Genomic DNA, 15,940 nt, shown 5'->3' with positions numbered 1-15,940 from the left:
GAGAAACTTGCTACTCTAACAGAAAATGCATGGCCCACCCCAAGTAAGTCTTTCTGACTCTGGGAATGGATCGGGTCAGGCAGAGCAACCTTGAAATATAACCACTGGTTGAGAAGGTGGTGTGGACTTGGTGATAGACAAAGTAGCCTCTTTCATCTGGATGGAGGTACCTCCTTGTGTCGACCAGCCCCAAGTCTCAAAGTTCCCGAATTAGCTTCCCAGACTTGACTCGCATGCCTATGTATGACCAACAGGTTTGGTCTAGTCCCTGGCCAAGTCAAACTACCCCACTACTATTTTGCCCCTCGCATTCCTGAGCGGTTCACTTAATATAATGGTTCATGGACCATAATGGGAGTTAAAAAATAGAGAACGTGGGATCTATGGTGCAACAGGATTCGGACTCTACTACACCTGCCCCCTCTCTCCCCTGGTTTCTCTTGACCATAGGTCTCTTCACCCCTATATGACTTTTACAGAGGATGCCACCCCAGTTTTCTTTGAATCTGCAAAGGACCAGAACTGATTGGGGTACAGTTTATAACATATTCAGTATTGGTCTCGCTACAGGAGATAAGTCTCCTGGATAGGGATGTACTTTCGAATGTAGCTCTATGCTTGTTTCCTTTTGCCTAGGTAATTTAGGTCTTTGATGTTAAGAGATAAAAACCTGAATGGGTATTTCCCAAGCGTGCTTTTACTTCCCCTACTGGGTTAAATATTGCCTCCATTTCTACCACCCTACACCTGAGTGAATCAGCACCCACACAGCCTCTCCCCCTCCCCTGTGTGAAGGTTATCATACCTCAACTAGGCTCATTCCTTGTCTCTGTATAGTCCCTCGATCCGTCTGTATTCTTCATTTGCCTTGCTTAGGTGAGCTGGGTTTCAGTCTGCTCTTTCAGTCTACCCCTGCCATCCACCATCTCATTCTTTGTCTACTAAGCCTGTGGCCCCTAGAGGCTGACCTCCACCGACTTTCAGGCCAGGCGAATGTCCACCAGCAATTTCAAAATGACATCTGTCAGCGGCAAGTGTTTGCCACAGTCTCCAATGCATTGGACAAACCCAGGGTATGGTCTCAAGCGGCATTCAGGTGGTCTTTGGCAGCATTCCGGTGCTCACCAGCCTCCCAGCCGTCTGCTTCAGTTGATTTTGCCCAGCATGGTCCAAGGGCTGACCTGTGTCCACAAAACAGTGCCTGTCAGACTTGAGGGTCTGCCACTGATTTCCACCCACCATAAAAGCTTTAATGTTTGTTTCTCTGTGGCACTTTGTTGCTCCTGTGGCTGCCACCTTAATTGCCAGAGCCCCCTGAGGTCCGCGGATGCTCAGCAATGCGAGAGAAGCCCAAGCAGCAGTGGAGCCCTTTATAACTCCATACTTATCCAAGCCACACCCCATTCTATATTTGAACTATCCCTGACATTGAATTCATATCCCATTCGCATTTCACAATGCCTCACTGCTCTCTAATCTTGTTTTCCCTGAAATCAGTCCATCCCACATTCTCTGTTTTATGAATCAGCGTTCCTATTGCAGGAGACTGTTTCAATCATGAGTACGCTCACTGACGTGCAGGTCACTGTCTTTATTTATAAAGTTAGATGTGTATGATGCGTGCGCAATTCATGCCAAGCATGCTGAATTGCATACTTGCTCTAAGGGATTTAGGTGCACATGCATCAAAGAAGTCAACATCGATTCTTTAGTTGCGATTTTTAAGGAATCCCAATTAAAGAATCGCAAACGCCTATGCTTGTAGGAATCGCAAATACAATTGCGATTCCTACAAACATGCGAGTCGCAATTAAGGAATTGCTTCCCATTCATTCCTATGGGCCTACATTACTCCAAATTGCCTAACAGGTACTCCCAAATTGCGCATGCAATTTCAAGGGTGCAAGGGTGCAGAAAGGACACCATGTTGCACCCCTGAAATTGTAATGTGAACACATGCTGCGCACACACATGCCCCAAGGGCATGTGTGTGTGTGCAACCAGGAACTTTGAAAAATACACTTTGGTGCATTTTTCAAAGTTTTTGCAAATTACAGTCAAGTTTCATTTGACGGTAATTTGCGTCCCCTAATGGCAAAAACACTATTTTCAATGGCATCATGCATTGCATTTGAGGCATCGCAATTTGCAATTCCTTAAATGCAATCACAATTTATGTAATCGCAAATTTTACGCTTCTTTAAATTACGAACAGCAGACAATGTGCAGGCGCTGCTGAATGTGTCATTACAGGGTGGACGGGGTCTGCCCTGTCAAATAGTGGATGGACGCTGTCTACCCGCATGTATACCAAATTTGTACACTGTGTAGCATACATTTTCCAGATCTTTTTGTCAGTGCTTGCTTCACACTGTAGCTACTACACTCAGTGACGGGTTATAAACATTGTGGCCATCTTGAAACTGTACTCTGCACATTCTAGTATGAGTTTATCATTCAAAGCTGGCTCCCATGTTTATAATCAGTCAGGCAGCGGCCTGCTAGCACTGGGGTCGAGCACTGCCAAACAGATCTGAAAAATGGGTTCCATACGAAAGAATGCAATCTGTTCTCTGTAGCACCCATTTTTCAGATGCTTTTACCTGCTCTAGTAGCAACAAGCACTGACAAAACCAATAGATTTGACGTTTGTATAGCATGCGCATGCCCAATATAAACATTAAACCTATTGACTTTGCAGACGCTTGTTTTTTCTATGTGTCTGTGGAAACCCACAGAAGGTGTATTTTTATTGCTATTTTTACTGCTCGAAATCAAGATGATAAGATGGAGCACTTACAACTGAATGCTTGGCAGAAGTATGCATTGTAATGAAGGATGAACAGCATGGTACAGTTAACAGGTATACGGCAGAGCTTGAATTGCAAAACAACATTGGGACAGATATCTAGCATTTACTAAAGCATGTGCCAAAATCTATTATGAATTCAATAAGAACACTGAGGCATACATTTTAATTGGAACTTGTAGTATGTATGGAATGTATGCATAGCATGGAAGAACTTTAGAGGAAATACAAGTATTATTAACGATATAAGACTGTCTCAGCCTTGCCTCTGCCTGTCTACCTCTATGAGATACACCCAAACGCGAGTAGAAGAATAAACAAGTGCTGCGAATGCATTCTGATTTCTTTTTTTTTGCTCTGAGTTTTGTAGGAGGGGCAAGGCAAAATATAGATCGGAAATACCTTCATTGTTCAGAAGACTTCTCTTTTGACATCTTTGCATTCTGCAGGCGAGAAAAAGTAAGTATATCAAAATATTCATACAAAAAAGTGTTGTAGGCATAAATGAGAGCACAGTCCATTCATTGTCTATTAACATGAAATGTCAACATTGTTTTTGCAGCCACTAATAAACAATGAATACTGCAAAAGCAATGGAAAAAACAGCACAGCTTTACAATGTGTAAAAATCTAAAATTGCAGTATGTTAGGCCCTCTGAGCCATCTGTGCCAGGTCAATTCAAAATATGAAAGTGATGCAAATAGTGCCATCTCCAACCATGCAGTGTTTGAGGTTTAAGGTGTAGAAAGCATACTTCCATGGGCCTACCTATCATCAGTTGTGTAAACAATTTTAGGATGTTGTAGCACAATTGCAGAAACAAAGGCCGGTACCACAGACACACCACTTTGCCATTACCGAACTGCGGTTTCACTCTAGACAGACTTGGACCTTGGGTGTAAAAATGGTATCAGAGGAGCGTGGCACTGGATGAGTTTGCCATCAGAGGACTCTGAGAATGTCTGCTTGGCCAAGTCGTATTCTCTGGCGGCATTCAGTAACATTGGGAGGTTAGAGAACTGGTTATTGGTATTGCAAACCATGCTAAAATGTCATATGCTCCATCTCACTACCTGGTTTATTATTTAACATACAGTAATGGTGAAGAAGAAACGTTTGATGCCTGACTCTCCAATTGTGGGTCCTGATAAATTTCTAGTTAAACCGCAAACACGTTTTAGTGAATGTTGGCAGGCACGTCCCACTGTTTTCAATGTGAACGGTGAGGATGGCACGAAATCTGGCTTTTGACTTTTAAGCCACACAAATTACTGGTTGGAGCCTAAGGTAACATAGATATGCTGTACTGTAATTTTCATGTTTTTAACTACCATAAACAGTTTTGTTTTAGGTTTTGACTAGACAGTGCTTGCACTGTCTCTCTTGAGACATGTTGCATATACTTTGTGGGCTTCAACCCTCCCATTGGCTTTCCATTTGCTGGCACTATCGTCTCTCTCCTATCCTTTCTCCCCCTTTTTCCATGGCATACATTTGTCATGCCTGTTCCTGTGTTTAGCCCTCCCCGAGAGCAGGAACTAAGTACTGAAATCTTTCCCCAGCTGTCATTTTATTATGTTAGCAGACAACTTTTTTCTTTAATCTGGAGCACTAGAGACAAATGCTTGTGGTTTACCTAGCTCTGCTGTAAACAGGGTTGTAACTCTTGGTCTTAACTCATCACATTTAATGTGTATTCAAAGACTGAGGTATGTTTTTTTTTACTCCTCTATGCTTCCTATCGTCTATCTATGCTTATCCCTGTCTTCTATATGTGGTCTGTTTTCACTTTAAAAATTTTACAATTCTTGGCAGGCCGTTAAAAGCATAAAAGCAATTACTGTTGACAAATGAGTACTTGGGTTTTACTGTTAGCTGGAAGCACGAATCCCTTCTGAAAACAACTTCTGCAGATGGTCATGTCAGTGACGTTTGCTACAGATACATTTGTGTGGTATGTCGGGACATGAAGCACGTGCCATATTAATGTCTCTTTGTTGGGATCTCACTCCGCCCTTTGCATCACAATAATTACAGATCACAATGTGCGTGCCCGGATACACTTTCACTCTCACTTTCTTTTCTTCTAGTAAATAATTTAAAATATATTTATCCCTTGAGCTCTGCCTGCCTCTGCTGTGTCCCTCTTCTTCTCCCCTGTTTTCACTCGCCCCTTTTCCCTGCCGTCATTTCCCAGCAGTAGTATTCATTCACGGGCAGTGCCCCATGCCCCCAGGTGCCCAAATCGCAACTTGCATGCTTTTACTTTCGCAACTGAGTGGATTGTAAGTAGAATAAAAACAAAAAAACAGCAGCTATGCAGTAGTAAAATACAGTCCAATAACGCATCGTTCTGCACTCTGATGCAATTTATCATGCTATTGATGACAGATTCGACATGAGCTGCTGACATACATGTTTACAATGAAAAAGATAGGTCAGTCTAAAAATCTACTGTCGTAATCCAATGGTGCGGTCTCATTAAACGACACCCTAAAAAAGACAAACCTGAAAGTTTCACAACAATCATTGGATGCCTCCGCGTTCCTGCTTTGAAGCAGCAGCAAATAATCCTTGAAAAGAGGAGTTTTCTGCGGAGGTTGCCGAAGAGAGTACACACACTTAACTCGGGAATAATAATGTTGGAAAACTGCTCGTTATATCTATCTGTTTATGTCCTGTTGTGCAAACATCCTTCATCAAATGTGATATAATCAACACTGGGCTAACACATGGTCAGGCTCATGACATCTAAGAAGTAAACTGTGTGGGGTGTTTGGAGGGATGTTAAGGGGCTTTTATGTAGCAAATACAGCCATGATGGCCATAGCCACAGCATCTGTTCTCAATTTGTTCAGCTGTGTTTTACCTGCCTGGGAAACATTTTGAATTTGTTATTCTTGTTTTTATACCAGTCGCTTCTCTTATGGCTAGTGCATTCCTTCAAGAGAGCAGAATTAGTGTATTCTAAAAAAGACATGCTTTGCCGCCACTTGCTTTTTTAGACATGGGGTATTAAGTGATTTGCCCCGAATCAGAGGGTGTTGAGCAGACGCTGAAACGTTCTCCAGTTCCAAAGTCATCACCTCTGACTGTAGTGCCCCATTCTTCCCTCTCCAACCCACTCCTTCTCCACATGTGAATGTTGTCCATCTTCGAAGGAGACACAACAAATCGATTTGAGATTCAGCAAATCATTGCCCGAGATGTCATTTCCTAACACTTCGGCCGTTTCTGCCAAAACATGAAATGCCTAAGCTGTAGAATGCCTTGCTTTTTCTGTTCATAAATGTCTCATTTCTTGGTGCCGGTAGACAAAATGAACGTTCGGCAAAAGCTCTGGCCAACTGCTATACGAGGAAGCAAATGTAAGACATTGGTTTGGAAACGGCCCTATGGAGAAAGTGCAGCACAGGTGTTTGGAGTGCAAATCTGCAGCTGCAGGCTAAATGTAAAATGAATCAGGCTGCTCAAAATACTTTTCTTCTTCTTCTTCCAATTCTTTATTTCGGCCATATAGACCATAAAAGATGCAATGCAAACATTACAAACATTAAAACATTATTTTAAAACACATTTAAATAGAGTCCGCTCTCCCAGCGAGGAGTGATTTAAAATTACATTAGAAAGTTCAAGGGGCTTCAGAGGATTTTTTCTTTCTGATCAACCATATGGCCATAAGAAATTTGGAAACAGCGAACACAATGTGGCCCAGGGTGCTAGTTTTCAAAATCCTGTATGCCTGTGCATACTCTCTGAACCCCAGGTTCTTACAGAGCGGTGCTATCCAGTATTTTCTGGGCCTTTGGTATGCAGGGCACACAAACAAGATGTGGGGGTCATCTTCCACATGGTTGTTACAGCAGGGACATGTTTTATCGCCCCCATTTGTCCACTTGCAGGTGTATGAATTAATAGGTAGTGTGCTAAGCCTCCATTGAACATACAGTTTCCTCGCCAGGATGGGAAAAATAAAATCCATAAAAGGTTCAAAAACATAAGAATTTTTGGATTCTAAAAATCGCAAGGTTAGGGTGCCGCTATTTTGAGCGACCATCAAGTGAGCAAGGGACCTGGCTTTGTAGATTTGTGCCAGGGCTTTGCGCGAGATTGTTTGGCAGCCTCGCGCGGGGTCCTCCCACAGGACACGGAGATTGATGGCAGACAGTTCATTTTCTACAAAGGTGAGCCAGGGGATTTTACCACTGCAGTTTAAACTCATGACATGGGTGAGATCCTCCCTATAATGATGAAGTTCGTCCGTAGACCAGAGCCTGTGCCAGAACTTCACTGGCTTTGACACAAGCTCCTCTGCAATAGGGGGGAGACCCATGTCCATTCTCAGAGGCTGAAGTGGCGTGGCACTTGGAAGGGCTAGAAGGCGCCTTAAAAAACTATTTTCCACTGTTGATAAGCCCTTCACCGCTTTGTATCCCCATAGCTCACTGCCATACATGGCCGCAGCCTTGGCCTGGGTCTTGTAAGTTTCAAGGGCCGGGCTTATGGGCTTGAAGGAAGAAGTATTAGCCACTTTCAGGATTGCACCCGACAGTTGGGATAATTTGGCCTTAGATCGTACTATCTGTCGGTCCCATGCTAAATTTTCCTGCAGTGTTACCCCCAGATATATGAAGGTGGACACCCTCTCAAGGCTGGCGGTCCCCAGGGTGGGATTGGGCCTAGTTTTGGTTGGTGGGTTGAAGATCATGAACTTGGTCTTTTCTGTGTTCACCTCCAACCCATGCTGATGACAGAAAAGACCAAATCCATCCAGGATCCTCTGGATCCCCATGGGGGATTTTGAAAGGAGGAGGGTGTCGTCGGCAAACATGATTGCCGGTACCTTCCTACCTGCCAAACAGGGGGCGTCGTTGTCCTTGACGTTTTCCAGGTGTGAGATGACGTTATTAATGAATAAGCAAAACAGGGTCGGTGCCAAGACACAACCCTGCCTCACACCTCGACGGACAGGAAACCAGGATGAAAGTTTGCCATCTTTCCCACACCTGACTTGAGCATAGTTGTTCTCATGCAGCCTGGCTAAGATGTTAAGTAGCTGGGGGGGAATTCCTAACTTTTCCAGCACCTCCCAAAGTTTCCTGCGCGGGACTAGGTCAAAGGCTGACCTCAGATCCACGAAGACCATGTACAATCTCCCCCCCTCGATCCTCACCGTCTTCCAGTAGAGGAGAACGAGGCGGAAGATCTGGTCCATGGTCGACGTGTTTTTCCTGAAGCCAGCCTGCAGGGGACTCATGATGTCATTTTCCTCCACCCAGTCTAATAGATGGTTCAAAATAAGGCGCGCAAAAAGCTTTTGGGGAACATCTATCAGGCTAATAGGCCTGTAGTTTGCCGGACTCAAAGGGGACCCTTTCTTGTAAATCGGAACTATTTCAGCCCCTAGCCAAGAGGACGGGACCGCCATACCTCCCAAAATAGCATTAAAAAGAACAAGAAAGTACGGGGCCCAGATGTCAGGGTGGTATCTGAACAAATCACCGGGTAGCTTATCCAACCCCGGTGCCTTCCCCAGCGCTAAGCGCTCCAGTGCTAGCTTCACCTCCCCCAAGGAAAATTCCAAGGCCACATCTGGAAGGCAGGGGGACTCCGCCACCATCCCTTCCGGCCAGAGAGTGGTTTCTTGATATAGTGTCCCAAAGTGGGCCTCCCAAATAGAGGGGGCAATATTGGGTTCTACTGCGGATAGCAGATCCCCTGTTCCATTGTTTACCAGAGCCCAAAATTTCCTAGAGTCTTTGGATTTGAGGGCTTCAGTCAGTTCATGCCAGTGGTTCCAATCCCACTCTGCCCTTGCGTTGGCCAGTGCTAACTTGTACCCCCTCCTAAGGGCTGCAATCTTCACCTTATCGCTACCCTCTTTAATTGCGGAAAGAAGCTCAGACTTAGTTTTCCTGCAGGTGGAGGTGTACCAAGTCGGAGCGCGAGTCTTTTTCCTTCTAGTGGGCAGGGCCGGATTGAAGACATCTGCAAGGTCCCTCACTAAGGCCTGGTGAATGCCAAATAGTCTCTCATTGTAGTCAGAGGGTCTTGGTTGATTGATGAGAGCATCCACCTCCTGGAACCTGGGGAGTGCTATGCCATAGAGGTTATTTATAGCTTCTTCTTTATCAACTAGCTTCCCCCATTTCGCCCGGCGCCTGCTTGTAGTGAGTAGTATGTCTCCCTGGTCGACTCCAGAATCGGTAGTTAGCAGCCCTATAGCAGGGGCTGGGTCTCCAACAAGAGGGAATTGTGGTCACTGTCTGTCCTCGGGATCACTCTAAAATCTTGAACTTTGGGCCACAGGGAAATATCTATAAAAATGTAGTCCAACCTTGACTCATGGCCCTTTTTGTTGAAAGTACACACCGAAGGAGTGTCAGAGGGGGTGCGTCCGTTACACGCCCTCAGTGCAAAGTTCAGAGTGAGAGAGGTAAGTTGTACTGCCAACGGAGACCAAGCTTTGGGGTGAGGTGAGGAGGAAGGTGGGACTCCCCAGTGGTCATCCAAATACTTTTCACTTTGTAATCTTAGCTCAAGCTGCATCATGTAGCCATTCAAGTGAATGCACTTAGCTCACTGAGGCAAATAGGGCAAGCACTTCACAGCAGCAGTTATTTCTAATTCAGGTCAGAAAGCACAGCCACCAAGCCAACAAATATGGAAGCAGAAGCCTCCTGCTTCCAACATACTTCTAGCAAGCATTGACAAAGCCAATAGATATTGCATATATGAGATCTATGGTCTTTGTCTACTGCTGTGCAGCATGGCTGAAAGTGTAAAAAAATAAAGTGCTAAGACACAGCCAGTGCTGGCCATGTCATAGTGCTTTTTTGTTGTACTTATAACCATGCTGCACAGCAGTCACGCAGCTACACACATGTCATGAAAAGCATTAAAAATCGAAATAGTAGAGCTATTTGGCATTGTCAATGTTTTTTTGCCATGTTGTACAACTGTGTGGCTGCTATGCAGCATGGTTGAAAATAAAAAAAAAAAGTGCCATAAAGCAGCTCGCGTTGACCGAGTTACAGCACTTTTTAAACTTTTATCCATGCTGCACAGCAGCTGAGCTGCTGGAAAACATTGCTAAATACATTGACAAAGCCAGTAAATCTCGCATAGGCGAAATCTTTTGGCTTTGCCAGTGTTGTTTTACTTCGGACAACTCATCATGTACATCATTTAGGGTGACCAGGGGTCGCAGCTGCGACCCATGGCTTGTCCCTTGCAACTCCTGGCACTGCATTTGCGACCCCTGACCTCAGATGTTGCAAAAGCAGTGCCAGGGACACAGGGGTAGCTTGTCTCTTCATGAATATTGGTTGGGGTTCCAATCTCCTTGTTTTTCGTCATTTTGTTATTACACTAATGGTGAATAACAATGTATGTATTATTCACTATTTGTATAATTAAAAAAATGGACTACAATTAGCTGAACCTTTGACCCTCCTTGGCAGATTAGGTAAACAGTGTCGGCCGGCATGGATCGGGGGTAGTGGGGCGGGAGATTTTAGGTGGGAGGCGAGGGAAGGAAGGGGTCGCATCTCTCCTCCGTCTTTCCTCTGTGTCGGGAATAGAACAGGAAGCACCCAGGCTCCCCTGACCAATCACAACAATACAATGCAGCATTGTGAGTGGTCTGAGCGCTGTGGTTCGGTGCTCAGCCGGGCAATAGGAGCCTGGGCATGTTCTCCACCCAGGCTGTAAAGCAGCCTGGGTGGAGAACATGTAAAGTGCAGCAGGAACAAATAAAATTATAATAGCATGGAGTTATTATCATTTTATTTCCCTTTATTTCACTGTTAAAAGCAGTGGGGCGATGCTCCTCTGCCTTAGCAGAGGAGCCACCACTGGGGGTAAGTAAAAAAATGCTTTCATATGTTGTGTGCAGGCAAGAGTGTGTGTATGTGAGAGAGAGAGTGTGAATATGTGGAATTCTGTGTGTATGCATATGTATGTGTGAGAGAACATAAAGGTCAAGTGGCATGTGATGTCACTTCCGCTACCCCTGGCCTTTTGGTGAATTGACTTTCATGCAACTCATATTTTGCTTGTTGCCAAATAACATGTTCGTAATATGTTAAATTAAAACAAAAATGTTTTCTCAATTTGTATTTCTGCCACAACAATGACACACAGTAATTGCACCTGTTTCCATGCATTACGTGTTGGATTAACATATGTATTGCTTTCTCAATGGATGAAATCTCACCTTCCCACAGTCACATTCGGTAAGCTAGCTTCATTGGGACACTGCTGTTCCCTTTCTGGCAAAGCAATGCACTCTCATGCGCACCCAGAAAGGAGTTTAATTTCTATCCTGCATTTCGATGGGCAAGGAGTGATCCTTTTATGCATACTAGAAGCACATTGGCTTAAGGAGAAATTGATTGTCACTGTGACTCTCCTATAGTACACAGAACGTATAATCTAATATCCAAAATCTAAACTGTAAAAAAAGTATAGCTTTCCTCACAGTTTCAATACATTTTAATTGATAATTCCAATTCCATCTAGTCATTGACTCCCCAGATTTCCAGATTTTAAATTTACATCCTCTGCTTTTCACATCACATCATCCTTTATATGAAACATGCATCAGCAAAACAAACACATCTGGCCTGCTTTCTCTGTGATAATCAAGGCTATGTGAGTGAATGTGAGAATGTGTAAACACTTGGATGGATGAGTAGGTGGATGAATGGATAAATGTGTGAATGAAAGCATGGATAATCAATGTGTGAAAGAGTGCAAAGATGAATGGTTGAATACGTGAGTGCCTGTATATATGAATGGCTGAATGAATGAGTGCATGGATGGATGCAGACAGGTTAAATCAATCTGATCGGCCGAGGCCTCAACAGGAATGTTAAGAAAGGTTCAATGACTATTACCATACCACTGCAAGCATTAGGCTAGGGATGGGACCACCAGGTCAACAAAGCCTACGATATATAAGGAATGTACACCATTATGCCAGTGAAGGCTTGATGCCGGAATGGGTACCATCATGCCATGGTCATCAATGGTATGTCAATAATTACATTCACTATACCATGCCGATGGCTAGCATTGTGTTCCTGATGATTATTAACATTCCATGAATAACTGTATTCTGCAAAGGAATATCACCATTAAGCCATGAATTGCCACCATAACTCCGGGTGCAGCATTATACCAGAAGTGGGTACAATCGTGTCATGTGCGATCACAGTTCACAGAGAACTACTACCATTATGCCAATGCTGCATTATGCAATTATGGATATCTCATTCCCATCTTACCAGTGTCCTTTAACTTCACGTTCATGTAAATTTTGTGCATCCCATCAAAAATACACCCCAAGCACAAACCAAGACAGTTACACACGTTGCCAATGCACATCGTCCCTAAATACCCCAACAGGTTACAAACTCATGGCACTTATTATTAACAGAGAGCCTTTGAATTATTATACCTTAAAACATGCAAGAAATCGAGCTGAGGCGAAAAACAACTCAGAAGTAGACCAACAAAAACAACATTATCAACACAACACAGCAAAAACAATACAACATAAAACAAAAGCGTTTTTTTTAAAAACAACACATCACAACAATGCAACCTAATATAGAAGCAACAGACAACACCATTTTATGTTGTAATTGACTTGTTGGTGCAATTTTGTTTTGCTAAAGTGTTGTTTTGTTGGGTTGTATTGTAATTATGTATATTCAGTATTTTTCTTTTTGTGTTGTTGCATAGTTATTGTATTGTGCTACTATTTTGACTGTGTTGTTTGATGTTGAATTGTTCTTGTGTAGTTCGGATTTGACATGTTGGTGTGCTGGGTTTTATTTTTTATTTTGTGTTGCTTTGTATTGCGTTGTTTTGCTATCTGTTCTTGTGTAATTATGGGTTGCTCTTTCTGCACTCCTCTTTACTATGCTCTTATTGTGTTGATGTTGATGCATGTGCTGTGCTGTTGAGTTAGTGAACTGTGGGTTGTGATGCAATGTGTGTTATTTTTGGTTGGTTGTTAATGTGTGTTGCACTGTGTTATTGCTATGCTGGTATGGCATTGTGTTGTCTTATGTTGGTTCTTGCTGCGTTGATTGGTGACATTACAATGTTCAGTTCATTATGCTGTTTACTGTGTTGTGTTGCTGTGTTGGTTCTGTTGTGTGTTTTGGAATGGTATCAGTTTGGTTGTGAATGGTTATGTTGTTCTTGTGTTGTGTTCTTCTGTATTGTGAGTTAGTTATAGTGTTGTGGTTGCACTGTATTTTATGTTGTGTTATTGCTGTACTATTCTACAACACTGTCTGTTATGTTGTGTGTAGTTGTGATGCTGTTGCATTGTATTGTTGCTGTATTGTGTACTGTTGAGTTCTTGGGTTGTCTGCCACATTGTCTGTTCATGTTGTGCTGTTTTGTAATATTATTGTGCTTCGTTTGATGTGTTTTGTTCATGGTGTGTTGTATATTGCTATTTTGGCATCATGCTGTGCTGTTGTGTGTTATGGCATTAACATTGTTATTACTGTGCCTTAGTGTAGTTGTTGTGTTATATATTGTTTGTTGTGTTGTATTATTTTGATTAGTTATGGTGGTGTTGCTAGTTTATCTATTGTCGTTTTGTTGTGTGTCGTGGAGTAGTTGAGCTAATTCAGCAATGCGTTATATGTTGTGTTGGTGTGTTGTGTTATGGTGCGCTGTAAATGTGGTTGTATTGAAGTGTGTTATGATTGTGTTGAGGTGTGTGTTACACTATTGTTGTTCTGTTGTTAAAGTTTTGTGTGTTTTTTTCTTGTGGTGTGTTGTTGTGGATTTGTGATGCCATATTGCACTTTTTTGTAGTTCTGTTCTGTGTTGTTGTTAATGTGATAGTTGCTCTTGTGTTGTTGTCTGTTGTGTTGTTGTTGCATTGTGTTTGGTGTACTTATGCTAGTGTGTTGTGTTACTTTTTCTCTAGTCTTGAATTGTTCTCTTGTTAATTTTTGTGTGTTATTGCTATAGCACACTGACTTTGTGTTTGTGTAATGAGGACTGTGGTTGCCATGTATTATTACGAGTTGTGTTCCTGCTGTGCTGTTACTGTGATGTTGTCTACTGTTGTGTGTAGTTATGCTGCTGGTGCACTCTGTTATTGAGTTGGTGTGTTGTGTTGTTACTGTTACTTGCTGAATTATTGTGTTGTGAAGAACTGTTTTGTTACTCTGTGTAAATGTTGCCTTGGGTTGCTGAGCTGGAGTTCCGAGAATGTGTTGCATTTTGTGCTTTTGTTACAGTGTTGTTTTGTGTTGGTGTTACATTAGTATATGTATTTTCCTGTCCTCGTATTATTGCTTTGCGGGCTATCCCTGTGTTGTTACTATGTAGTAGTCTTGCGGTTGTTGTGCTGAAGAGTTCAATTTTGTATATATTTTTCAACTATAGCCAGCCATGGCTTTTTTACACTGTCTCTTACTGTGGCTTCCTCATGAGTATTTTTACTTAGCAGCAGCCCAGTACATATGCTCATCCTTTTTCTATGTCTGAAAGTTTTGGTAAGGTTGTAATTCAAATACAAGGTCAAAATCATTAGACAAAAGGCTAAAAGCACTGTAAACAAAATATAGATTTTACGTGCTTTTGGGCCTGTTCCTGCAGTTGGTTGACCTTATTTTCGATTTCCGACTTGCTGATATTTTCAGACACTGAAGGATTATCAGGGAGTGTTTTAAGAGGAAAGTACCTCAAGAAGAGCTGCAGCAAGAGACAACATGAGAAAGCTAGGCTGTCGGCATTGAAAAATTGTATTCAATCAAATACCATTGGTAGACTCCGCAGTTGGGACAGAGATCACCAGATGGTTAAGTAAAGGCAACATTAAAAAATATATATATTCAAACAATGTATTAGAGAATCTGTAAAGGTCACTTCTTTTTTCAAAAATCGCTCCTTTTAAGTAGCTCTAAAACTCTTTTGATCGAAGATACTACCGCTGTCTCAGGGGATCCCTCATGGTAGGAAATCTGGTTATTAGTTGTGTGGCCTGCACAAGTAATAGCTCCACAATTCCCCTCAGTGGGAACAAACCACCCCATTGTAGTGCTTGACTTGCTCAGGGTAGCGAAGCAGAGCAGTCCAAGGCCTACTAAGGGGAGGTGTTGTGGACTAGTAAGCCCCCTTCACTGGCATGCAACAATAACACTTAATAAATGATTGTCCAGCCAGTTATTTTTCTTTAGAAAACAGAAAGTACAGTTATTACACATACACTTCTAAATACTATGCAGTAATTTACAAATGTGTACATTATCAGATGGAAAATACCATAGATGACATCACATAATCACCTTTGACTCCCTAAAGGGGGTCATACAAACATATCAAATAAGTCTATAGGCTTGGTCAAAGGTTCAAGATTCACAAACCACATGTTAAAAACTTAATTTTGTACTGAAATGCAATCATCAATAATACAAATCCATGTGTTATTGCACTTATTAAGGTTAAGAAAGCATATTCACAATGATCAATAATCACTGTCAACATTATTGTAATATTAAAGCCATTTTAAATAAACAAAACATGTGTCTGTGTGCTTATTATAAACTTTTAAACCATAAAAGTGAATCATAAAAACAGTTCCTAGTGGGCATCAAGTTTTGACCACATTAACATGCAACCATAGATTTAACCCCTAGAGGGCACTTTTGTACATCTTTCTCCTCTATACAGTTTCAGGCCACAATAACTGCAACCATAAATACAGTGCCTATAGGGTGCAGCTCTCCCAGCTGTAGAGCAGAAACTACAGCGAGGGGAATGCTTTGACAACATTAGGAACATTTCAGAGAGGTTCTGGTTTCAAGGACCACGCAAACATAGATAGGGTCATTACTTTTTAAACTCATAAGGGAGAGGTGCTGTGCTTCTGCAGCCCCCACACTTCTATTCTTTCGTTGGTGGTGCATCTGTCATCCTGGGGCCACCACATGCAGAGAAAATGTGCAAAATTGAAGAGCCCCACAAGGAGTGCTCCTCCGGAAGCAGAATATCGGCTCTCCCATTGCTTTTGAAAGAGCCCAGCAGTTTTAAGCGGCCTCGATTTTCTTTGGGATTTTTCTATTTTTTGGGTGGAGCCCTGTCCCACCTGG

The 15,940-nt window shown here is 42.6% G+C and overlaps 1 protein-coding gene across 1 annotated transcript in view; it reads left to right on the top strand.

Moving 5' to 3' along the window:
• The window catches only part of LOC146855939 (sodium-coupled monocarboxylate transporter 1-like), a 363,001-nt gene that overhangs the window by 300,055 nt on the left and 47,006 nt on the right, over positions 1–15,940 (top strand). The window contains exon 14 of the mRNA XM_085650685.1: positions 3,180–3,268. Within this exon, the coding sequence (XP_085506811.1) occupies positions 3,180–3,268 (89 nt within the window). The remainder of the gene's footprint in view (positions 1–3,179; positions 3,269–15,940) is intronic.

Source organism: Triturus cristatus, chromosome 4_1, assembly GCF_964204655.1.
Source record: "Triturus cristatus chromosome 4_1, aTriCri1.1, whole genome shotgun sequence".
In the NCBI taxonomy this organism is placed as follows: domain Eukaryota; kingdom Metazoa; phylum Chordata; class Amphibia; order Caudata; family Salamandridae; genus Triturus; species Triturus cristatus.
This window is presented reverse-complemented; position numbering and strand designations above follow the sequence as displayed.